Below are 22,709 nucleotides of genomic sequence, written 5' to 3' on the forward strand. Positions count from 1 at the left end.
GTGATATGTGTATTGGTATCATGCTATATAACTCCAGTAGATGAACAGAAAAGAACTGGACTGGCTTGACTTCACTTCACTTTCACTCAACCACAACCCCCTTCCATAATTGAACAGAGAAAGAAGGAAACACGAATTCTCCCAATCCTATATATAGACAAAGAAAGAAACTAAAAAGCAAGATCCCACACAACTAACCACGTACACAGTCCCACCGTGCCCCAAAACACCGCTTGCGCAGCACTCCGTCTCTCCGTCGCGCGTTTCAACTCCTTATTTCCCTCCCCAATATTCCCCCTCGTATTACTTGCATCCGTCACCAATTGCCCAATATATTCCTCCTGGGTCGCGAGATGAGACACGAGAGTTTGTTGGAGAGAGGAGATTTCAAGGAGGGATTTTTCGGCGTTCCTATACCACACCATACCATATTAGCCTCACGCCCAACACAAACCCAACACCTGAAGAACCAGCAAAGGTAGGGGAGACATACTGAACCTTCCCCACCACATCCTCAAAATACCTGACCATATTCTCATTCTCCTCCTCAAAGAGCTGTAATTGCTGCGGAGTCAATTCCGCCTCGATAGCCCGAACCTCATCCTGATCCATCTTCGCAGCCATCCCTACCCCAATCCCATCCATTCCATCCACACCCAATCCCATCCCCACACCCATCTTCCCCGCCTTCGAACCCGAATTCAAATTATACAAAACACTCCTCTCCCTCTCCCTAACCCTCTCCACTCTCCTTTCCACCAAATCCCTCTGCACATTCACCACATCGCCTAGCTTCCGACTCAAATACCAGAGGATACTCTCCCTCACGCACTTCAATATCCGTTCTGTTTCTCGGGCCAGGACTTCCTCTTCGCTTTTCCCTTCGGTGTTGGAATCAGTGGTGGTGAGGGACTTCCCGTCCGCCCATTTGGCCAGTAAGCTCCGCTTGAATTTCTTGTCTAGGGTGCGGGAGACGGTTTCCTGGCGGAGGGATTCGGCGGAGGAGAGGGTGCGCAGGGAGGTGGAGAGGTTGGAGAGGAGGGTGGAGGTGGAGGCGGTGATGGAGTCGCGGTCGGAGTCGGTGAGGGTTTCGGATTTGGGGGTGGGAGAGGAGGGGGATGTGGTTGTTGTAGTGGTGGTGGATTTGGGTTTGGTGAGGGAGAGGTAGGATGGGCGGATGGTTTGGAGGTAGGTAAGGAGGGATGTTATGTGGGTGTTCTATTGATTATAGTTGGTTAGTATGAGGGTGTTAATGGGGGTGAGGGGATAGAGGAATTGGCGTGGAGGGATTGGATTGTTGGGTGTTTGGGGATATGATGGGTATGGAGTGTGGGTGGGGGAATACAATTCTGTAGGCTTCTTTCAGGAATTCGTCCGCTATTTCGGTGGTCATGTACCCCGTGGAGAGCTTCGAAGTATTCTGCCGCTGCTGGAGCAGCTCCGTCAAGGTGGGGGTGAGGTCGGTCATGGTGTCCTGTTCAATGTTGCTGTGTTGATTGATGATGTCGAGTTGGCATGTATTGCGGAGACTACGGAGACGGACATACGCTTAGCTAACGTAATCCACTACCGAGCCGCCACCTCCGCTCCGATTTCCATGACTATGTTAGATTCAAGCACCGCTTTACCAACAAAACAATTGCATTTCTCTATAAAACTAATTACTAGGTGGGTTAGGATATCTGACCCTAGTATGCCCCTGAATATGACAATTAGAACACTGTGGTGGCGCGCGTACGCGCGGTCCAACTGCAGGAAGCCCCGGATCCCTAGACACAGTATCTTGAGCTTCAATAACCTGATTCTCTTGCTGGAATCGCTCCTGGCCCTCCTGGATAGAAAGACCTTCTGCAGCAGTGAGCTGCTTAGTAGATAGCTTTCACTTTTGAAGCTTCTTCTCATGTGCGGCTCGTAGATCATGGTTTTCTTGTGCTAAAATAGTAGCACTATTCATCGCCATTTCACACCCTTTAATAAGTTGATCTAGCGCAGCCTTTGTAGGAGAGGAAAGGCTCTGTGTACGCGCCCTAAGCAGCTTCTTAATTGTAGATGCTTGCTTCTCCAGCTGCCTGATAGTATAGGGTGTCTTAGGCACTGAATTGGTTGACCGGCTGCCTGATGGTGTCGGAGTACTTAGTTGAATATTCAACTGACTGAGCACTCGCTCTGGATTATATGGAACTAGCCCAGTAGCAGAGAAACCACTGCAGATATTGCTAGTAGTATAGATATCTGTACGCGCCTGAAGGAAAGCTTCAAGTCAAGCTTATCGATATGATTAAACCCAAGGCGTATCTGCTTCTCCACTAAGCCTCCGTACGCACGTTTTAGCAGTGAAAAGCAGCCAACATCCAGAGGTTGCAGTAGATGCGAAGAATGAGCAGGCATACAGATAGAAATAACATTATTCTCACTGCATATCTGGTCGAATTGAGGTGTTAAATGACTGCCATGGCCATCAAGAACTAGGAGACGATATTTCCCAGTTGTATGGCCAGTAGTAGCAGGAATAAAGAGGTTTTAAAGCCAGCGAAGGCTTATTTCATCACTAGTCCAGCCATTAGGACTAACCTCAATCCTCCAGTCATGTGATAGATTGCTCTGATACCACCCCTCTATATGGACCTTCCCCTTGAAGATGATACACAGAGAAAGCGCCCAACCAGAAGCATTTATACACTCAATTGAAGTAACCCATTCCCGATTACCTTGCTGTACAAGGCGTGCTTTTCCATAGTAATCAGCTCTAGTAACTACTTGTGTAGTAGCTACTAGACCCATAGCAAAGCCAGTCTCATCAAAGTTATAGATATCTTCCTGTGTAATCCCCTGTTGCATTATAGTGATTTGTACACGATTAAACCACTCTTGTATAATCTTAGGGTCCTCGCATTTAGCACGTCGATAATCATAGCATCGAGTATAGCGGGTTTTTAATTCATTACATCGTTTAACAAACTTAGAGACCCAGTTCTCTCCAACAGTTTGAATAGGTGTAGTTCCACGTTTAGCAAGCAGAATATTAGCCATTTCTCATATATGAGATGGCCGGGGAGGTGCTCCACGACGATCTAGCGATAAGATCCATTGTACAAGTGATTCCTCTTCATTTTGAGTCATTTTATGGGAGTTGGCGCGTGCTTCCTTGCGATAATTGCGGCCATGAAGACGGTCCCGTAGAGTTGAACGTGGAACATTATAGACCCGCGCAGCTTTAGCAATTTGGGAGATTTGCTTGTTTTCTATAGCAGAGATTGCTAATAGAATCCTGCCTTCTTGCTCGACTAGATTTCTTGAATTTTGGCGCGCTTTTGGAGGCATGGTTGGTGGTTGAATTGAGCGAGGATTTTAACCGGTGCCAAAAACGCGTGAGGTGGCGGCTCGGTAGTGGATTACGTTATAGTCCCGTGACTACATAAGCACTATGCTATTTATGCTCATAACTCATTATTCCAGGGTATCCGCTAAACAATGCTATGCTAAATCACTCCCCGCTCCTCAACCCATATCTACAATGCAACCATTAGTATGTTCAGATGTAGACAAGAGAGAAAACTTACCTCCATCTTTCCCATCTCACTTCCCTCCCTTCGTGCCACCTCTCGTGACCCTCCCATCAGTAAATCCAAATCCTCCTGGTCCACCATCGTAATCATATCCCCATCATCCTGCATCCGGATCTTCAGCAGCGTCCGGAACCCAAATTTCTCTCGGATCCGGGTCTCAAACTCTCCAAACCCAATTGTCGGCTCCATCATGATGTACCGTGTGTCCTCATGCGAATGTGCCTTCACCCGGAACTTGCGCACCTCCGGCCGCCGTGACGTCCCCCGCCGAGAACTCCGCTTCGGGGACCCCTGCGGCCGTGTCCCAACAAGTTCAAACTCACCATCTGGTGCATTGTCCTCATATGCATCACTTGCATACTCTTCCTGCTCGTCAATATACCGTTCCTGCTGACGCCGCCAGTTCGCCCCAGCCGGCATCGATCGCGTGCCCGAGTACACCTCCTCCGAGGGTCCTGCCGGTGCAAAGCCCGTATCACTCACCCCCCGTCGATGGCCCGGTGCGTCTGGCCCTCGGGGCCCCGGTCGTGCGGCTCGAGACTCGGACGCCGTGCGCGTTGTGCCGATCCGCGGCTTGTCGACCAGGGTTTCTGTACTTTGACCACCCAGTTCGAGCCGTGGCGGCCGCGCCGCCCGTATGGACCCCGGTCGACTGTTCATCGCGACACTACCTGTGGAGCTGTTGGTACTCGCCTTGTCTGTGTCCGGCGGGGGAGTAGGAGGGAATAGATTACGGTTCAGAGGCGGCTCCGAATGCTGACGGCTCCGGCTTTGCAGGTTCTTGTGCACCAGGTGCGACGTTGCAAACGGCAGATGCTCGGGCTTGCGGTGGTCTAGCATTGACAGCGTCCGCTTGAGGTCTTCGCTCGGCCCAAACGGCATACTGCTCCGCTCGGACGCGGCAATCAGCCGGGCCTTGCCCAGGTAATCTTTGGTCTTCAGGTTCTTGACCTTGGCCTCGTTGGGCCGGTAGATAACACCCACGGGAATCGAAAAGACCGTGTAGCCCTATTCAGTCAGTCCAGCACCCTCACACTAAGGGGTCGACCTACAGATGCCTGCTCGCGAAGAGCTTCATCGATGACATCGTGGTCCGGTGTGACCTTTTCTTTCGACGCGTAGTCAAGATCCTGCATGCCTGGTCCCATTTGTTGGAGATAGATATAACACAGACCGCGGTTGAACAACACTTCACACGAGTATAGCCGGAACTTCAGGCCCAGTTGCTCATAGTCAATAGACGTATTACCTCGGAGATACAGCAGCGTGTCATTGAAATTGGCCAACGCCTCTTCAAAGTCCCCCAGGAGGAAGTTGGAGACCCCCTCCTGGAAGTATGCAATGGCAAGGTATTGGTCCAAACCAACTGCCCGCTGGTAGCACTCGACCTGTTTCCGTCAGTCAAGTACGAAGTACGAACCCAGAAGGGCCATACCGCTTTATCATGTTCCCCTAACGTCGCATAGATCACTCCACAGTTGAAGAGAATCTTGGATGTCTCGGCAATCGCACCAAAGACCCGGAGGGCTTCATCATACTCATGATTATCGTAATGATCAAGGGCCTGTACCCACGTCTCGATTTCCTGATCCCATTAGCACCGTTCACCTAGTCCTAACCAAGCCTATAAGTACCTGCTTCAATGACATGTCGGTGCAGCGGCCACGTAGTGCCACTCTGACCTAGTTCTCTATGCAGAGGCGAGACGCTGCGGACACCCACCAAGCGTATATGTATGCGACTGGCAATCGCCAAGACGCAATGGCTGGGTCCTGGCCACGCTGCGCAGGGATGTGACACGATTCCGTGAGGTCCACTCGTGGGTGAGCCGGTTTGGGTCGGCACTTGGCAGTCGGTGTGCCCGCAGAGTGAGAGATAATCGCTATCAAGAAGTGATAGACCATGCACACTACCCAAGGTCCTAGTCCGAGAGATAGATCGGATATATAATTAGATCACGGATCCAGCGACCCAGCCGCTAAGGAGCACCGAACACCAGCCAAGACGCAAGGAGGGCGTTGGCTGGGTGTGATCACTGTGATGAGGGGTGTGAGGGGCCAATGTGGTTAGATTGCCAATTGAGGGGATTTGAACGTGTTTGTCACTGAAACTGAAGCCGATGCTGCATTGAGGGTATGAACAACTGTCCCCAGGGAGCAGAAGAGGTACGGATAACGATGGAAGGAGTCAAAAAATCCCAAATGCACATGAAAATGCAAAAAGGGAAGAAACAGGGAAGAACTGGGATTAGCGTGCAGAGAGATGCAGCGACAGGGAGCTAGCAGCGGATGTGAGGAAGCGTCCAAAGAGGGGGGGGGAAGAAGACGAAGAAGCACCGCGAAGGACGGAGAGATGCCGTGGGTACTAAGGCCTGGCATATGGCATGGCCAGGGGATAGATACATAAAAATAACTAACCCACAGTGCTGTGGCCGGTGGTCAGTCGGTGTGGTGAGTGAATACGGAGCCGTCCGTCCTTGGGTCCCAACCGCCCATGGAACGATGGGTGGTGAGGCATCCATCCTTCATCGTAACGCCGGAGGGGAAACGCAACACCAGGGAGGCCTCCTGGCCGCTGAGTGGCCAACATCCCGGTCGTCATCCAGGATGGCCACAGGGCTTGCAGCACCCTCATTGGCCGCTGCAGGGGGGAGCACTTCATCACAGTGCAGGGTCGATCCATCCGACATCCCCTGATTGGCCCTGCGCGCCAGTTCTTTTCCAGTTGACGGCCTGCGGTGGCGCCGTACCTTACCTGACGTCCCTGGTTTGACAGTCGGGTTGCACGGCGAAATTAAAATCGGTACCAGCCACGAAGGGTGAAGAAGAATGGATGAGGTGGGAGATGATGGATGGGTCAAGGCCCGTTCCGAGCCATGCGGGGCGGGGTCTTCCAGGTTACTCCGACTTATCTACTACTACATACAGAGTACAAAGTAGTGACTAGGTATAATATGTATGTAGTGTACAACTCAAGAAGGAATGACCATGGAGGGAAAGTCTATAGCCATCCCAAAGGATAGGGATATCACAATCACACAACCCCCTAATCATCAGCTGCATCCTGGTTTAACTTTCAGCGTCCCCGCCACGGCGCTTGCGCGCAAAGTGGCCGAACCCCTTCGGTACCGATTTCCTGGCTGGGGGCACGTCCGTCCGCTATTATTGTCCCTCGCGGTTGGTGCATTTCTCCCCTCCCCGCCAGCATCAAGTTGCAGCAGCCCCTCGGACCGTTGTGACTAAACCGCTCTTGTTGGCCTATCTTTAGCTACAAGCGACCGTCGCCCACTAGTTGCTCTGTCGTGCAGCGCTCCTGCATACTCTTCGGTCAGGTGAGTCTGGGGTTGCTACCATTCGTTCCTCATCTTCGCCGGTCCTGTCCCTGACGGTCACTATTTCTGGACTACAATTCCTCCGTTTCTATTTATTCTCCGCAGAGAGCCGGCGTCATTCAGATTGCTCGTATTCCTTATCGCAAGGCTGATCGATCGATAGTGGGTATCCTCTCCTATGCACTCTAACCACAGCTATACATAGACACGCCAGTCTAGGGTCCTCCAACCACATCTCTAAACCATCCCATGGGCCACCTGCTCCTGCCGCTCCTGCCACACATTCTTCCCGGAGCAAGAGCACACCGTCTTGTCGTTATCCCACACCCCCGCGCTACGAGCGATCACTCCGACTAGAGTGTCAGGGTCTTCTCGTCGAAATGGACCCTCCTTGCTCGCCGACACCACCATACTGCGTCCAATCATCTCCCACACCGCTACCGGGCGATCCAAAAATACATTGCCCCGGCCCTTGTCGTCCACCTCAACCGATCCAAAAATGCCGCGAGGCTCCTTGGTTGGCTCCGAGCCCAGTACCTTAGCCTTTAAGGCCTCCCAGATGCCTCCCGTGGATGCCGCCCCCTGCGAGATATCTCCCGCTTCACGCACCGTGGCGTGATACTTTCCTGGCGCGAGGCCATTGATCGTCAAGTCGACCAAGGTCATGTTCGGGGACACCTGGACCATGCGCGCCAGACCACGGATCTTGTTGGAGACGGTATTCGAGTGGGTTTCGAGGATGCACACCGCGGAGCCTGTTTCTATCAGCTCGGAACACTACCTGTGATAGGCAGGTGATAGACGTACTGTTGTTGGACGTCCCGCTTCCTCGTAGAATGGCATCCCGACCCGTAGCTTGGATAGCGGAGACGATGGAGCTGGGTGGCGCGGTACCCTCGATGAAAACTAATTGGTCCTTAAGGTTTGCCTCGACCTTGTTGACGCCTGACGGGTCAGCATATGACGGCACAGAGGTAGACGTGCATACCCTCCAGCTTCTTCAGTTGAGAGGAGACATCCTTGACGCACCCCTCGCAGGTCATCGGGACCGCGAAAGTAGTCTAAACCGTTAGTAGAGATTCCTCGGGGTTGCACCGTCGACCCAGAAAGAACCCACCTGAAACGGTTCAATCATCTTGCCTGTATAGAATCTACACCCACAACCCAAAGCTCAGTTACGAAAGAATAGAAAGATGGTCGAAGCTCATCAAGACCCCTCGATTCAATGCGGGACGAGGCGGGGACGCTTTGAAATCAACCCGATCGGGCTTAGTCACTCCGTGCGCGCCGATAGCGTCATCCAGCCAATCAATCATCGCCGTCACCGCCGAATCCCTTCCGCGTCCGCAGCTCTACTTTGCATCCATCTTCACAAGCAGCCATTGCCATTCGCCCAACTCGAATCCCGACCCCTCCCCCCTTCAACCGCATAGCATGTCCTCCAAATCCAGATGGGCTACCGACGACGACCCCGAAACGGAAGCCATTCTCGCCCAGCGCAAGCGTGGAAAGGAAGAAAAGCGACGCGCCAAGGCCGAGAAGCAGCGCCAGCTCGACGAGCAACAAGCTCAAGCTCAAGCTCAAGCTCAAGCTTCAGCTTCAAACTCCCACCCACAAGATCCAGACGCTACTGCTCCGCCAAAAAAGCGGCGCCGACTTTCGAACGACCACAATCAAGATCAACCAACACCCACTACCACCACCAACAATGAATCCAACATCCTATCCTTCCCAACCCAAGAATGGGGACCCTGTCGCAACATCACCAACTTCGAGCGTCTCAACCACATCGAAGAAGGCTCCTACGGCTTCGTCAGCCGCGCCAAAGACATAACCACCGGTGAAGTGGTGGCGCTCAAGAAACTCAAGATGGACAACTCCCCCGACGGATTCCCCGTCACGGGCCTCCGCGAGATCCAAACCCTCCTCGAAGCCCAACATCAGAATATAGTCTACCTACGAGAGGTAGTAATGGGTACGAAAATGGACGAGTACGCCATCCCCCTTCTCCACCCTCTCTTTCTCATACTAACTAACAACACCAGAGTCTACCTAGTAATGGACTTTCTCGAACACGACCTCAAAACCCTCCTCGATGACATGAGCGAGCCCTTCCTCCCCTCAGAAATAAAAACCATCCTTCTCCAAGTCCTCTCTGGTCTCGACTTTCTTCACGACCAATGGATCATGCACCGCGATCTCAAAACCTCTAATCTCCTCCTCAACAACCGCGGCGAAGTCAAGATCGCCGACTTCGGTATGGCCCGGTACTACGGTGACCCGCCCCCGAAGTTGACGCAGCTGGTCGTGACGCTATGGTACCGATCACCAGAGTTGCTCTTAGGGGCGGAGAAATACAGCACTGAGATCGATATGTGGAGTATAGGGTGTATATTTGGGGAGTTGTTGACCAAGGAGCCCTTACTACAGGGGAAGAACGAGGTGGAACAGGTTTCAAAGGTATGTGACGTTCTTATTATAGGACTGTTTAAGTACTGACCAACCCAGATATTCGCCTTAACAGGCCCTCCCACGCAACAGACCTGGCCCGAGTTCAGGTCGTTGCCCAATGCCAAGTCACTGCGTTTGCCGCCCGCATCGTCGGCACCGGCGGGAAACCCGCCTCTACTTCCGAGGGCTAAATTCCCCTTCCTGACGAATGCGGGGCTGCATCTATTGTCGTCGCTGCTGGCGCTGAATCCGAATGCGCGGTTGTCGACGAAAGAGTGTCTCGCTCATCGCTACTTCCGGGAGGATCCACGTCCCAAGCCCAAGGAGATGTTCCCGACATTTCCGTCCAAGGCGGGCATGGAGAAGCGGAGACGCCGGGAGACCCCGGAAGCGCCGAAGCGAGGACAAGAGGCTCCCAAGCTGGACTTTGCGAGTGTATTCGGTGGCCAGAGCAACGCTGATGCTGGAGAACAGGGCGCCGGGTTTACCTTACGTCTAGGCTAGTGTCGAACCCTGTTACCTTATAATGTGCATATAGAATCCTCGTGTGATTTAGCCCTTTGGAACGAGACCGCTCGATATCCAAAGTGCCCTGAGGCATGACTCACTAAGATACAATTCATCAAGCCACAAACAGTTGGTGAAAGGAACGTCAAAGTTAGATAACATGCAAAGAGAAGGATGGCATAGTGGCCTCATAAGCTTGGATCTGCGAATTGATTACGGAAAGTAGTGCCTTTGGATAGCAGGGTACGTCACGAGGTACTCATCCGAATCGCTGGTATTGCGCTCCCTTCGGAACGACCGTGTGGCGCGTCCCTGGACTGGTGTCCGCGGACCAATGATCTCGGGAATATCGTGCGCTCTGGTCGACGAGTTGCGGTCGAGCCCTGGCCCACTATACAGGCACCCATCACCGCTGAAGCTGCGCTCCGCCTTGGTTGCGTTGTTGCCCCTATCTGGGCGGAGATCGTTGGATTTGTCCACTAGAAAATACTCGTCTCTCAAAGCTAGCAGCGATGCCAGATCATCCTGGGACGACTGGCTTTGCAAGACCGAACTCATATCACTATCTTGGTCATTGAGATGGTCTGCTCCGCCTGTAGTGAAGGGGATATTTTCTGTGGAGTCGTTGCAGCGGGCAGCGCCGTTGCCAGTCTCTTGTGGCTCTGAATCATCGTGCAGGTCAACGGTGTGGCTCGGTGTGTTACCGCCATGGTTCAATTCGAGTGTGTCAGACAACGGTGTTCCTGCATTGAGCCGGATATTTCTCGAGTCGACGGCTTCTGGTGAGTGAGTTTCCGTATACACAAGACTGTCAGGAAGAGACGCGCCATCATCTCCGCTTTGCTCCTCATCCAGCTTCAGCCGCTCACACAGCTCCAGAGTCTCCATAGCCAACTCAGCGTCGAGTATCAATGGGATTTCAGACGCGTAAGAATCCCTGCTCGCGCTCGTCATGACAGGCCTGCAGCTGCTTATCTCGATGATTGGCACTGGGAGAATTTTGGGTTCACGAGAGCCGGACGAGGAACCCCTGTCAGTGTCGACTGTCTCAGAGGGCAACTGCGACTTAGCGGCGCCAGCAATGGAAGGAACTGCGGCGGTGATGCACAGACCCTCCACATCGCTACTTGTTGATTGCGAAAAGTACGACTCGCTAATGCTGCGGGGAGATGAGGTCGATGCCATAGGCTGGGGGGTTTCACTAGCCGGACTCATCTCCTTCTCAGCTCCGACACCAGAGTTACCATCCCTGGGTGCCGTCCCATGGCTTCCTGTCCCCGCAGTCCTGGTGCTAGGCGACCTTGTGGAGCGAGCCTCAGGGACCGTTGGGGTAAGGCACTCGGTTCTGCGGCTAGGCCCAATGGTCGATCCTGAGGAGAATGTGCCATCTTCCCATGCGAACGGGGCAGGCAAACTCCGTAGATACCTGTCCATGTCACCATCCGGTTCAGGCGGATAGTTGCAGCTGATGCGCTGGAGGTCGGTCCCGAATTCGACGTCTTCTTCCGTGCTGGCTTCTGACACTGTCGACGAGTAGAGCGTGCCCTGATGGTCCGACGAGTCCTTGGCCGAGTCCGTCGACGACCAAAGGCTGGGAATGTCGTCGTTGTGGCTTGGATGGGCGGGGATCGATCGTCTGCGAAGCCCAGGCCTGAAGGACAAAAGACCTGAATGGACTTTCCGAATCGATCTCTTTGGCAGGCTTTGCATCCAACGGATGGACCTGGAAGAGCTTGACAGTTCAGGTAGATAGTAGTCACCCTGGTGCCATGTCGAAGATGCAACGGAAGGGTTGTGTCGTGGGTTTCGCGGGTTGAAGACGGGATAATGGATGCTTTCTTCACAGGTTGGTGGAGGATTAGAGAGTCTCCTATCGCTCCGTAGATGTGTTAGCCAGTGAACGGAAAATACCAGGGGTGCGTCTACCTGTTCCTCCGGCTCACGGATGGACGGATGGTCAGAGAGAAAGACAACGACGAACGGCGTCGGGTTGGACCACTCTCTTGACCTTGTGAGTCCATGGCAGCTCGGCTTGTTCAGTGCTTGTGTTGACTCTGTGAAGCCAACGCACAGTGTAGATGGTGGGTGAAGGATACTTTGTGGATGAATGTTCTAGTCGGCAGGACCCAGCTGGTAAAGAAGCCTACGCCGGCGACCCCCGGAGGAGGAGGAGGGCAGCGTGCCGGGTGCATTTGCAATGTTGGACAACGGCAAGCATCGACGCTGAAGTGGCTCTTTCCCTGCCTGTATAACCTGCATTGCAGCTACCTTAACACTCAATGGCCAGGTCTGGAAGCCAAACAATCCAGTGGGGATGCATATCCCAGGATTGCATAATACGTTGTTTTCATCTTCCGCCATCTTTTGGTTGCTCATGCACTACTGAACAGAGCTAGAAAATAACCGTAAGAAAGAGACACTGGAGGGTTAGCGTGGTGCTGTCACCTCCGGGCTCCTCGTTGACCCGGGGAGGTGCTGATCTGGGTGGTACATGGGAGCCGAGTTGTCCAGCTGCAGCTGGAGGATGGGTAGTAGTAGTAGCTAAGAATAGGGCTTTATTGATTCCTTCCCGGTTAGTGGCAATATATTTGGTTTGGGTTAATGATGAATCTTCCGGGCCACCATTGTATACTGCAGGTCTGAGGGTGCGGCATATATATCCTCGTCGCACTGGCATGACCGCTTTAACACGAATCTCGATACGGACTAGCTAAAGTCCAGACCCATGTCTGAGGCCCACGACGACGGAAACACACTAATACAACCATGGCCCAAGTCGGGCGTGAATGGGGGGCAGTCCATGAGCGACTCGAAGCTGGGGCGGGCTGACGGGGAGCGGAGCCAACCGCGGAGCTTGAATTCCTTCCGCTCGGTCAGCTCCTGCGCGCCTCCGGTTCAAGCTTCGTCCTGGATCCTGCGCCTCGCGTCATCTGTCTTGATCTCTCAATTGAACTGAGAGCTCCAGTTCCACTTTTTGTCTACACCCCAGTTCGATACCTCAAACTCCATCGCGATGGCTGCTGGTCAGGGAGCCGTCTCGTTTGATGCGATCATCCAAGCCGGTATTGCCTCCAGATCCCGAGATGATGGACGCCCAGCATCTGGAACTAATACGCCTTGGTTTAGATCGCAAAAGACGGAATGAGGAGCTCGCAAATCAGCTCCTCGGCAAAAATAGAACGACCAACACCGCCACCAAGGCGGCAGGAAAGACGCAGACTGTGAAGCCGGGAAGCCTCGCAAGCCGGATAGGTGTGGCCAAGGTAAGAATAATAACCTCAAGAGGATTGTTTGGTTGTCGCACGGATGACTGATGTTATCCTCGCAATTCAGCGCTCTGTGTCGGCTACTCTCCCTTCGAAAGCAAACATCCCGAACCCAGCGCCCGCGCGACAGGGTCCCCGGCCGGGCGCAAGACCCGCGAATCGACGCCGTCCTGACGAAAGCCGCCTTCTCTCTGCCCTCAATCCCGAAAGTGGACAGGCTAACGTTCGGAATGGAGCTGGTTTGACTATCAAGGGGGTCGGTTCAGGGCCGTTTGTCGTCATCGGGAGTAACTTCGCGCCTGGAACCACCGCTGCCGATATCCAGTCGGCGCTTGAACCCGTCTCGGGCAAGATATTGCGCTGCTGGGTCACTTCGCAACACCCTTCTGTTAAAGCAGAGATTACATTTGCCGAGAAGCAAGCCGCCGAGAGTGCCATTGCAAACTTCCATAATCAGAGGGTGAGTTGGACTTCCAACCCTGTCCTGTCCATGGTCAGAATCTAATGAATATCAAGGCCGACGGCCGAGTTTTATCATTGCGTCTAAAGCAAACTACACCCAAAGGCAACCAAGATTTGTTCGAGCGTCCTACCAAACCCACCTTCCAGAACCCCCAGTCTTCTTTCAGTGATCTCCGGGAGCAAGCCGATCGCGATCGCCGCTTGCATCGCTCAAATGACCCGTCTGTTCAAGATGGGCGATGGGGATTCAACAATCAGAATCAGGCTTTCGACCAAGGGCCGTCCAGGGGAAACTATCGCCGGCGGAACAACCGGGGTGGCCGTGGCGGCGCGAGAGGCGGTGGTAATGTAGTCCAGGATACACAGGAAACGGGCCTTTACAGCGACGAGATGATGGTCGACGCACCACAACCGAACCAAAGGAACCGGGGTAGGCGGCACTGATGGTCGATTACGGTCAAGGTGCTTTACGCGGCCTGAAATGGCCCTTTAGATGCATGTCTGTTGAGTTCAGGCCGAATGATGAGATCAATCTTTTCGGGCTTGCAAGGTCAATTGGGAAATCGGTGATTGGGTTTACATTTTTCAATAGAGAGACCTGTACGATATGAAGAAATACAGCACATCTGGACCTAGTTACATATCTTTGGGCGTAGATAATCGGGGCCGATATGATAAGGACGCAATCACGTGTGCGGAAGTTTTGCGGAGAAGTTGGAGAATCATTCTGAATGCTGCGCTCATTGACCTCAGCCTTCAGGAGAGGTTCCTCCTTGAATTATCCTACCTTCTTTGTATAGAGGCATTTAACTATCTGATCATCCCTGCTCAATCGGTCCGCACAGGATGAATCACGGAACGAGGCGCGCCGTGAGGCAGCTCCTCAAAGCACGCCCCAACCAGACACTCTTACTGAGATCGCAACGATGGTCTTCAACTTCACCTTCACCTTCACCTTCAGCCTCAACCTTTGAAACAAGACAATGGTCGACACCACTAGCCCAGACACTCGCCAATGCGATCAAAGTACTGTCCTCCACCCACCCATCAAATCCCAGCTAACCGATACTTTCAAGGTAACAGGCCCCATCCCCATCGCAGCCTTCATGCGCCAAGTCCTCACAAACCCCGAAGGAGGCTACTACACGACGCGACCCGAAGGCGACGGCGAAGTATTCGGCAAGAAGGGCGACTTCGTCACCTCGCCCGAAATCTCCCAGGTCTTCGGAGAACTGGTGGGCATCTGGACGATTGCGGAATGGATGGCGCAGGGACGGAAGCGCAGCGGAGTGCAACTGATGGAGGTTGGACCGGGAAAGGGAACCTTGATGGATGATATGTTGCGCGTGAGTTGGATTATACCCTGGTTATGAGGGGTTGCTGACAATGGGTAGACATTCCGGAACTTCAAGACCTTTACGTCGAGTATCGAGGCGATATACTTGGTTGAAGCTAGTGCTACACTGAGGGAGGTTCAGAAAAAGCTACTATGTGGAGATGCGGTCATGGAGGAGACGGACATTGGGCACAGAAGTACGAGCAAGTACTTTGACGTTCCGGTCATTTGGGTCGAGGATATTAGGTTGTTACCACATGGTGAGAACAATCCCCTCCATTACGGTGAATCCTCGCTGATAGCTCTACAGAGGAGGACAAGACACCATTCATATTCGCTCACGAATTCTTCGACGCCCTCCCCATCCACGCCTTCGAATCCATCCCCCCGTCTCCAGAGAACCAGCCCGCAGAACAGAAGGAAATCATGACCCCCACCGGCCCAGCGAAACTCCACCAGCCCTTGAAACCAGCCAACACGCCACAATGGCGCGAACTCATGGTCACACTGAACCCGAAGGCCGTGGAAGAGAACCAGGAAGGCGAGCCCGAGTTCAAGCTCACTCTCGCCAAGGCATCCACTCCCTCCTCCTTGGTCATTCCCGAGATCTCTCCGCGCTACCGCGCCCTCAAATCCCAGCCTGGCTCCACCATCGAAGTCAGCCCGGAAAGTCGCATCTACGCGTCCGACTTTGCGCGCCGTATCGGCGGTGCATCGCAACCTCCTCGGACGGTCACGAAGGGTGCAGCTGCCGCGCCGGCCCCCGCGAAGCGCGTGTCCTCCGGTGCGGCTCTGATTATGGACTATGGTACTCTCTCAACTATCCCGATTAACTCGCTGCGCGGGATCCGGGAACACAAGAACGTGCCGGCGCTTTCGTCGCCGGGACAGGTGGATGTCAGCGCGGATGTGGATTTCACGGGACTGGCAGAGGCGGCGATTGAGGCTAGTGAGGGCGTGGAGGTGCACGGGCCGGTCGAGCAGGGTGATTTCCTGCAGGCCATGGGCATTGAGGAGCGTATGCAGCAGCTACTGAAGAGGGTTGGGGATGAAGAGAAGCGGAAGACGCTGGAGACCGGGTGGAAGAGACTTGTGGAGAAGGGCGGCGGCGGCATGGGTAAGATTTATAAGGTGATGGCGATTGTGCCGGAGAACGATGGGAAGCGTCGCCCGATAGGCTTTGGAGGCGGGATTGTGGCAGATATATGATTGATACCTGGATTAGCGAAGTGTATAGTATAGACCTTGTAACAAAAAACTAAATAATACTCTATTCCCATTTCTAATCCTGCGCCAACCCCTCTACTATAAACCATCTCTACCTTATTCATCAAGCATATCCATCCATCTATACCAAACCTATCCAAACCAAAACAGCAAAAAGGGGTATCACCAGCACCAACCATCCATCCCAACAACCAAATCCAGATAAACTTATCCTAATACTCCCTCCAAATATCCTCCACATACGCCTCCGTCAACCTCACATCCTTCCCATACTTCTCCTGCCACTGAACGAACCCACCCTCTAGAACAAAAACCTCCTGTTTCTTGCTCTCCTCCTGACCGAGGACACGCTCGCGCTCACGAGCATACCGCAGAGCCGCGGACGGACCGCGCTGCTGGCTCAACGCGCAGTGGAACACAACCTTTTCTTTGTCTTGCAGGGTGCGGATGAGTTCGGGGAGACGGTAGTCGAGAGAGGAGCTGGGGACCCAGGTCGAGCTGAGGATGTGACCGCCTATGTGGTCTATATTATGATTTATTAGATATGGGAAGAATGAGGTGGGGAAAAATGGGAGGGGAGGGTACGTACCCGAGTCACGGACATCGATGACGGCGAGTTTGCTGGGGGAGGAGGTGGAGAGGAGGAGGGCTGAGAGGGCATCTCGGCTGATGCGGGGGAGGGTTGCGATAGTTATGGAGGACATTTTGGGTGTTGTGGTTGGAATTATGATTGGTGTGGGGATGAGAGATATAATGAGTGCTTTGGGTATACGTTCTGCAGCTATGCAGGACAAGCACACTGGAAGTTCAGGCTTAATGCTGTATGGAGTACTCTCCTCGTGTAGATAGATCAAGCGGAGTCCGTCCCCAAGCTACGAACACTCCGGTAGCACTAGTCACGTGCCCGCAATTTCCGATCCGCAACGGACGGCGAGATTTCACCTCACCACCAGTTCTCCCGCGCCCTGCCAATCCACCGCGACGACTGCAAGCCAGGGTCACGGCCGTCCCACTACCAAACATATCCTCCAAACCGCCCACAGTCAAATAAACCACCATGGAGAGACGCGCCCTTACCCAATGCCTTCGGTCGAGGCCAACCACCACCCTGTACAAGACCCAACTCCTCCCCGGACGAATTGGCCTCCGATTCTCATCCTCCAATATCAACAACAACAACAGCAATAACAACAACACCTTTCGTCCCACTCTAACCCCCACCCAAACCGCCGCCCTCAATCGCACCACCAACCCCCAACAACCCTCCTCAACCACCGACTTCGACCAAATCCTCAACACACTCAACTTCGACTCTACCGGCGGCGCCGCCACTGCCTCGGCCAACGAACGCGCCCCCAGCCAACCCGCCTTCAACAAAGATGATCTCGACGTCTCCCGCCGCGTCGGCTACTCCGCGGCAACCGATAACTTGCGGGCTGCGTCGCGCCGGGTGGACTTGAAGCTGGGTCCTACGTTGGGTCGGCAGGTGGCGGTCGAGCCGGAGAAGGGGTTCGATTTGCCAGCGGCGTTGAGGACGTTGTCGGCGGTGTTGAATCAGAATAGGGTGCGGGCGACGCTCACGGCACAGAGGTTTCATGTTCGCAAGGGTCAGTTGAGGAAGGTTCAGAAGAGTAGACGGTGGAGGACCCTGTTTAAGTATTCGTTTGGGGCGACGGTTAAGAGGATTCAGAAGATTAGGGCGCAGGGGTGGTAGGTTTGTGCCTTTGGGGATTTGGGGGTGTATATATGGGGTGGTTGGTTGTGGGGATGGGGGTGGTGATGTGATGGGATGGGAGGATAAAATGGTTGGTTTCTTTTAGTAGTATGTATACTATCTGTTTTATCTATGTTCGTGTCTGCTGTTTGCCAATGTTCATCAAGTACTAGAATTTACACCAATTGCAATATGTCCGGCCTGTTTTTCCTTTACTCGTACCTCCATCTATCACTCGTAACTCATACATCAATAACTAATCCAATCCAATCCAATCCACATCCATATCCACATCAATCCCTCTTCCCACTCATATATCCTCCATACCCATACCCCCCAGCCCCAGGTGTAGAACCACCACCACCTGCACTCATCCCAGCAGCACCCGAATACCCTCCATATCCATTAATCTTCCCCCCATTTCCACTTCCATTCCCAAACCCAACCACACCCCCCTTCCCCCTAACCGGCACGCCCAAAATCCCATCCCTCCCACCACGTCCCCTCGCACTCCTCTCCCAATACAACGCCCCCAACGCACCCACACTAGCAGCCAATCCAAAGAACACCATCCTCGAAAACCACCCTCCTCCTCCCCCTCCCTTCCCCTCTTCCACCTCCCCCCTCAAAGCAGGCCACCCAATGCCCCTCCCCCCATCAACCCACCTCACACTCAACGAAAACGTCAACGGCTCCCCCCTCACCACCTTAGTCCCATGTCCAGCAGTCCAAGGCTCCCTCGCCGCCTGCACAACGCCCTCCCCTGCCTCACCTCCCTTCCCAATCCCACTCCGAACCCCATCAAACTCCGGCACCGAATACGCCGTCCCCGCAACCACATACCCCCTTTCACCCTCCTTCTTCCTCCCGCCTTGTAAAACATCCCCAATACTATGCACCAAAACATTCAAATCCGTCCACAAATGCAAATGACTCAACTGCAAGGTCCCCTGGACCGCAAATGTAATAGGGGTGTACGCCGGCCCATCATCACCAATCTGTTGATTCGCCAGCGGGGCAGAAGGTACACGACACGTCATGGGGACGTCCGAATGAACATAATATTCCAGGAGGTGGTAGAGGTCATCGGGGAGGGAGGCGATAGTGCAGTTTAGGGTTTCGGGGACGCCGTAGTGGAGGGTTAGTGGGAGGGAGGTTTCGTTGCATGTTGGGAATGGGATGTATTGGAGTTTTCCTAGGTTGTCTGTTATCTGGATAGGGTTAGTGTGTATGGGGGTGGATGATGGGGGTGGTGGGTTTGGGGGGAGTACATGTTCGCCGGAGTCACTGGTTAAGGGGGTAGAGTAGTTAGTTTGGGGATTCAATTGGGAGTGTAGGTAGGTGGGCAGGTGGGTAGGATCTCACATCGTTCGATTTAGACATGTCACTGGTATCGATTGGCCATATGTGTAGCCGGTGGCGGGCTCGCTGGTCCCCGCGGCGGAGGAGAGCCGTATCAAGGAAAGGGTCAATAGTCCATAGTGATAGATCCGATTGAGGGGGGGCCCCTGGAGAGCGGACATTATTGGATAGGTAGGATAGGGTCAATGATTGTTTGCACGCCGCCGCCGGGCGAATGGAATGAATGGATGCCGCGTAGGGGGCGGGATTTTGATGGGGAGAGAGAGAGACAGCGTGGTCGGAGGAGCCGCGGTAAGGAGACCCTTCCCGCTGCTATGACCAAATGGGTGCAGGAGTCTATCTGGACCGCAGCTTTACTGAGGATTTGATTATGAGATACGCCGTTCCACGGAATGCTACGTCGGGTAAACAATGACAATCATTAATGGTTACTGGAGTTCGTTCGTTAATCTCCGAGATGGTATTTCATTGCTAATTATTAAGATGATTCTCGTGGCTCATCAAGATATACACGCATTTTTCAGTATTCAACTTAAACATCCAGAAATCGCCTAAGCCAAGTTGGCCTTCTTCTTGAATGCAAGCAGCAGACCGCTGGTTGACGCATCGTGGTCCGCTCCAGCATCCGCCGTCTCCAGCTCCTTCTGGATCTTCTTGGCAAGAACCTTGCCCAGCTCCACACCCCACTGGTCGAAGGAGTTGATGTTCCAGATGGCACCCTCGGTGAAGGTGAGATGCTCGTAGTAGGTGATCAGAGCTCCCAGGGTCGAGGGGGTGATCTTCTGGGCCAGAATGGAAGTGGTAGGGCGGTTACCAAGGAAAGTCTTGTGAGACACCAGGTTGTCCGGAGCACCCTCAGCCTTGACCTGCTCAGGGGTCTTGCCAACCATCAGAGCCTCCGACTGGGCCAGGAAGTTGGAAGCCAACATGCGCTGGTGCTTGCCGCCCTCAACGGGGTTGTGCGACTCAGCAGCCATGATAAAGTCCGAGGGGATAAGCTTGGTACCCTGGTGCAGCAGCTGGAAGAAGCTGTGCTGAGCATTGGTGGCGGGCTCGCCGAACAGAATGGGGCCGGTGGTGTACTTGACATACTCGCCGGTACGGGTGATGGCCTTGCCGTTGCTCTCCATGGAGAGCTGCTGGAGGTAAGCAGGGAAACGGTGCAGGTACTGGTCGAAGGGCGCAACCAGGTGGGTCTGGGCACCAAAGAAATCACTGTACCACACGCTCAGCAGACCGCCAAGAGCGGGGATGTTCTGCTCCAGAGGAGTCTCGCGGAAGTGCTTGTCCATGGCGTGAGCACCGGCCAAGAACTGGTGGAAGTTCTCGTAGCCGATGTAAAGAGCAACGGACAGACCGATGGCACTCCAGACGGAGTAGCGACCACCCACCCACGACTCGAAACCGAACATGTTGTTCTTGTCGATACCGAACTTGGTGACCTCCTCCTCGTTGGTGGACAGAGCGACGAAGTGCTTGGCAACGTGGGCCTCCTCCTTGGCAGTCTCCAGGAACCACTTCTTAGCAGTGTTGGCGTTGGTGGTGGTCTCCGCAGTGGTGAAGGTCTTGGAGGCGATCAAGAAGAGCGTGGTCTCGGGGTTGGAGTTCTTGAGGGCCTCAGCAATGTGGGTGCCGTCAATGTTAGAGACGAAGTGTAGAGTCATGTCGGGAGAGCCGTAGGCCTTCAGGGCCTCAGTAACCATGACGGGACCCCTGGTCAAGATGTTAGTACAAGCATCTTCTTGGTACTATCGGGCAGACTTACAGGTCGGAACCACCGATACCGATGTTGATGACGGTGTCGATCTTCTTGCCTGTGTAACCCTTCCACTCACCACTGCGCACCTGCTCAGTGAACTCCTTCATGTGCTCGAGGACGGCGTTGACATCCTCAACGACACTCTTGCCGTTGACCTGCATGGGCTCATTGGAGACATTGCGCAGGGCAGCGTGGTAGACAGCACGGTCCTCAGTGAAGTTGATGTTCTCACCCTTGAACATAGCATCACGGAGCTCCTCAACGTTAGCTTCCTTGGCCAACTTGACCAGGAGAGCCAAGGTCTCTTCGGTGAGGAAGTTCTTGGAGAAATCAAAGAGGATCTCGGTGTTATCAACAGTATTGTTGAAGGTGCGGCTGAACTTCTCGAAGCGCTGGGGGTCCTTCTGGAAGCACTCCTTCAGGACAATGTTACGTCCCACGGAGTTGTGGTGCTCCTGGAGCTCCTTCCAGGCGGAGAGTTCGGTGGCCTGCGAGAAACTGGGCATGGTGTATGTGCTATAGAGCTCTGACCGGAGACGGGAAGCGTTAGCGCGGGGCAGAGCTGGTGAGGGATTGAGGGGGGAAGCCGAGCAAAGTTTTGGGGGGGGAGGGGGAGGGGGATGCTTACCTTTTATGTAAAACGTGAATGAAGGGAGAAACGAAGCCAAAGCACTACTGAGGGAGTGAAGGATGGATGAAATCGGAGGGAATGAGAGAGAGAGAGAGAGCGGGAGGCGCGGAGCAAAGGTGGGAGAGCTGGGAGGGCGGGCGGACAGGTATGTCGTCAACCGGCGTGTTGGGGTCCGTAGGAGAGGGGCTGCCGTGGGGCTACCCTCTCAGACCAGGAAATCCCAGAACCACCTGCGTGACGCAGATTCTCCCGGTGTGCCCCGTTGATTTGTCCAGCCCAAAAACCTCTGCCGGTCAGCTGAACACCGTTTGGCTAAAGCTGTGTTTCATTCATCGTGTTTGTCATCACTTTATTCTAGACTGCTACAGACGGGCTCCGGTATGAGCCCTGGACAGGAAGGCCAGAAGAACCCATTGACCGATCGTCATCGTCACACCGGGCAATCGGTCGGATTCAAGCCGTTATCTGGGCCTTGACCTTGGCCATGGGCCCAATGTACTCCGTAGGTAAGGAGGAGGAATGTTCCTGACAGTTCCTCGGAAAAAGGCCGCCGGTGATTTTCACCCCCACGCCTTTCCTTCCAGATCTTCTATCGAATGCTCGAGTGTTTCGGTCGAGATCGTTCCAAATCTTCCGTCATCTACTTGTCCGTTTATATTTCCTCTCTCAAAGTATAAGCCCTACTCCTAGATCTAGGTATTAACATCTATCAGCAATTTTGGGGAACATTCTAGCTATCCTCTACCAGCAATTGGCTTTGCAAAAGAACTAATCACTCAATGGCAATTCAACGACCAGCGGGGTTTTGAATTGGCCGAATCGGCTAATGAAAGGGGTAACGCAATGGCAAGTAGTCAGTTCGGGTTTGAGGAACACATTGGCACAATGGACCCTGATATTGGGGAGGCTGCTAGTATGGATCCTCCAGCATGATGACCGCTTAGGAGTATGGTAGAACAACTCCAGGAATATTGTAGGGCTTTCCACAAGCAGTAGAGGCGTTCGATGCCGTATAGGCTTCAAAGATGTACACCTATCTATTATTCGCGGCAACGAATTGATCAGGTGTCAAAAGCAAAAGGGCTTCGCACAACATC

The 22,709-nt window shown here is 53.7% G+C and overlaps 10 protein-coding genes across 10 annotated transcripts; 3 read left to right on the forward strand and 7 right to left on the reverse strand.

The window, feature by feature from the left end:
• Positions 1 to 3: 3 nt before the first annotated feature.
• Positions 4 to 1,502, reverse strand: BO94DRAFT_538692 (putative SNARE protein (Ufe1)). The gene is made up of 3 exons (XM_025612540.1): positions 1,346 to 1,502; positions 494 to 1,218; positions 4 to 411 (listed from the first exon to the last, which is right to left on the reverse strand). Exons 1-3 carry the CDS (start codon positions 1,466 to 1,468, stop codon positions 171 to 173), a joined length of 1,089 nt encoding a protein of 362 aa, XP_025463728.1. The 5' UTR covers positions 1,469 to 1,502; the 3' UTR covers positions 4 to 170.
• A 1,977-nt stretch (positions 1,503 to 3,479) lies between these two features.
• Positions 3,480 to 5,215, reverse strand: BO94DRAFT_589214 (putative PB1 domain protein; the record flags this gene model as incomplete). Its single annotated transcript, XM_025615935.1, has 5 exons — positions 3,480 to 3,509; positions 3,561 to 4,574; positions 4,619 to 4,954; positions 5,002 to 5,151; positions 5,201 to 5,215. The coding sequence occupies 5 exons, from the start codon at positions 5,213 to 5,215 to the stop codon at positions 3,480 to 3,482; spliced, it is 1,545 nt and encodes a 514-aa protein (XP_025463729.1).
• Positions 5,216 to 7,002: 1,787 nt separating this feature from the next.
• On the reverse strand, positions 7,003 to 8,062 carry BO94DRAFT_538698 (copper chaperone CCS1). The gene has a single exon (XM_025612541.1). The coding sequence runs from the start codon at positions 7,561 to 7,563 to the stop codon at positions 7,135 to 7,137; it is 429 nt and encodes a 142-aa protein (XP_025463730.1). The 5' UTR covers positions 7,564 to 8,062; the 3' UTR covers positions 7,003 to 7,134.
• On the forward strand, positions 7,959 to 9,960 carry BO94DRAFT_229074 (kinase-like protein). Its single transcript, XM_025606290.1, has 3 exons — positions 7,959 to 8,888; positions 8,943 to 9,357; positions 9,406 to 9,960. The coding sequence occupies exons 1-3, from the start codon at positions 8,332 to 8,334 to the stop codon at positions 9,850 to 9,852; spliced, it is 1,419 nt and encodes a 472-aa protein (XP_025463731.1). The 5' UTR covers positions 7,959 to 8,331; the 3' UTR covers positions 9,853 to 9,960.
• A 607-nt stretch (positions 9,961 to 10,567) lies between these two features.
• Positions 10,568 to 11,836, reverse strand: BO94DRAFT_538701 (uncharacterized protein; the record flags this gene model as incomplete). Its single annotated transcript, XM_025612542.1, has 2 exons — positions 10,735 to 11,836; positions 10,568 to 10,637 (listed from the first exon to the last, which is right to left on the reverse strand). The coding sequence occupies exons 1-2, from the start codon at positions 11,563 to 11,565 to the stop codon at positions 10,569 to 10,571; spliced, it is 900 nt and encodes a 299-aa protein (XP_025463732.1). The 5' UTR covers positions 11,566 to 11,836.
• A 921-nt stretch (positions 11,837 to 12,757) lies between these two features.
• BO94DRAFT_524417 (DUF185-domain-containing protein) lies at positions 12,758 to 16,168 on the forward strand. The gene is made up of 8 exons (XM_025610264.1): positions 12,758 to 12,917; positions 12,982 to 13,118; positions 13,189 to 13,581; positions 13,620 to 14,013; positions 14,473 to 14,609; positions 14,660 to 14,929; positions 14,978 to 15,179; positions 15,230 to 16,168. The coding sequence occupies exons 1-8, from the start codon at positions 12,869 to 12,871 to the stop codon at positions 16,126 to 16,128; spliced, it is 2,481 nt and encodes an 826-aa protein (XP_025463733.1). The 5' UTR covers positions 12,758 to 12,868; the 3' UTR covers positions 16,129 to 16,168.
• On the reverse strand, positions 16,121 to 16,978 carry BO94DRAFT_500013 (phosphatase YCH1). The gene is made up of 2 exons (XM_025609403.1): positions 16,736 to 16,978; positions 16,121 to 16,669 (listed from the first exon to the last, which is right to left on the reverse strand). Exons 1-2 carry the CDS (start codon positions 16,848 to 16,850, stop codon positions 16,359 to 16,361), a joined length of 426 nt encoding a protein of 141 aa, XP_025463734.1. The 5' UTR covers positions 16,851 to 16,978; the 3' UTR covers positions 16,121 to 16,358.
• A 125-nt stretch (positions 16,979 to 17,103) lies between these two features.
• Positions 17,104 to 18,029, forward strand: BO94DRAFT_538705 (mitochondrial 37S ribosomal protein bS21m). The gene has a single exon (XM_025612543.1). It carries the CDS (start codon positions 17,204 to 17,206, stop codon positions 17,858 to 17,860), a length of 657 nt encoding a protein of 218 aa, XP_025463735.1. The 5' UTR covers positions 17,104 to 17,203; the 3' UTR covers positions 17,861 to 18,029.
• A 483-nt stretch (positions 18,030 to 18,512) lies between these two features.
• On the reverse strand, positions 18,513 to 19,468 carry BO94DRAFT_578092 (uncharacterized protein; the record flags this gene model as incomplete). Its single annotated transcript, XM_025615202.1, has 3 exons — positions 19,226 to 19,468; positions 19,132 to 19,147; positions 18,513 to 19,071 (listed from the first exon to the last, which is right to left on the reverse strand). Coding segments are annotated over exons 1-3 (732 nt in total), but the record flags the coding sequence as incomplete, so codon positions are not given.
• Positions 19,469 to 19,773: 305 nt separating this feature from the next.
• Positions 19,774 to 21,487, reverse strand: BO94DRAFT_474523 (glucose-6-phosphate isomerase; the record flags this gene model as incomplete). The annotated part of the gene is made up of 2 exons (XM_025608517.1): positions 19,774 to 20,935; positions 20,988 to 21,487. The coding sequence occupies 2 exons, from the start codon at positions 21,485 to 21,487 to the stop codon at positions 19,774 to 19,776; spliced, it is 1,662 nt and encodes a 553-aa protein (XP_025463737.1).
• Between the last annotated feature and the right edge of the window lie 1,222 nt (positions 21,488 to 22,709).

The sequence above is a fragment of the Aspergillus sclerotioniger genome (genome assembly GCF_003184525.1).
Source record: "Aspergillus sclerotioniger CBS 115572 chromosome Unknown BO94scaffold_30, whole genome shotgun sequence".
Taxonomy (NCBI): domain Eukaryota; kingdom Fungi; phylum Ascomycota; class Eurotiomycetes; order Eurotiales; family Aspergillaceae; genus Aspergillus; species Aspergillus sclerotioniger.

Excerpts from the sequence above, each read along its gene's own strand:
- BO94DRAFT_538692 (XM_025612540.1), bottom strand. The coding sequence starts at position 1,468 with ATGACCGACCTCACCCCCACCTTGACGGAGCTGCTCCAGCAGCGGCAG. Across the intron at positions 1,219-1,345 it reads TGAAAGAAGCCTACAGAATT|AACACCCACATAACATCCCT; the intron begins GTATTCCCCCAC and ends TATAATCAATAG. Across the intron at positions 412-493 it reads GATGTGGTGGGGAAGGTTCA|GAACGCCGAAAAATCCCTCC; the intron begins GTATGTCTCCCC and ends GGTGTGGTATAG.
- BO94DRAFT_538698 (XM_025612541.1), bottom strand. The coding sequence starts at position 7,563 with ATGACCTTGGTCGACTTGACGATCAATGGCCTCGCGCCAGGAAAGTAT.
- BO94DRAFT_229074 (XM_025606290.1), top strand. The coding sequence starts at position 8,332 with ATGTCCTCCAAATCCAGATGGGCTACCGACGACGACCCCGAAACGGAA. Across the intron at positions 8,889-8,942 it reads ATGGGTACGAAAATGGACGA|AGTCTACCTAGTAATGGACT; the intron begins GTACGCCATCCC and ends TAACAACACCAG. Across the intron at positions 9,358-9,405 it reads AGGTGGAACAGGTTTCAAAG|ATATTCGCCTTAACAGGCCC; the intron begins GTATGTGACGTT and ends TGACCAACCCAG.
- BO94DRAFT_524417 (XM_025610264.1), top strand. The coding sequence starts at position 12,869 with ATGGCTGCTGGTCAGGGAGCCGTCTCGTTTGATGCGATCATCCAAGCC. Across the intron at positions 13,582-13,619 it reads CAAACTTCCATAATCAGAGG|AATCTAATGAATATCAAGGC; the intron begins GTGAGTTGGACT and ends GTCCATGGTCAG. Across the intron at positions 14,930-14,977 it reads TGATGGATGATATGTTGCGC|ACATTCCGGAACTTCAAGAC; the intron begins GTGAGTTGGATT and ends GACAATGGGTAG.
- BO94DRAFT_500013 (XM_025609403.1), bottom strand. The coding sequence starts at position 16,850 with ATGTCCTCCATAACTATCGCAACCCTCCCCCGCATCAGCCGAGATGCC. Across the intron at positions 16,670-16,735 it reads CATCGATGTCCGTGACTCGG|ACCACATAGGCGGTCACATC; the intron begins GTACGTACCCTC and ends ATCATAATATAG.
- BO94DRAFT_538705 (XM_025612543.1), top strand. The coding sequence starts at position 17,204 with ATGGAGAGACGCGCCCTTACCCAATGCCTTCGGTCGAGGCCAACCACC.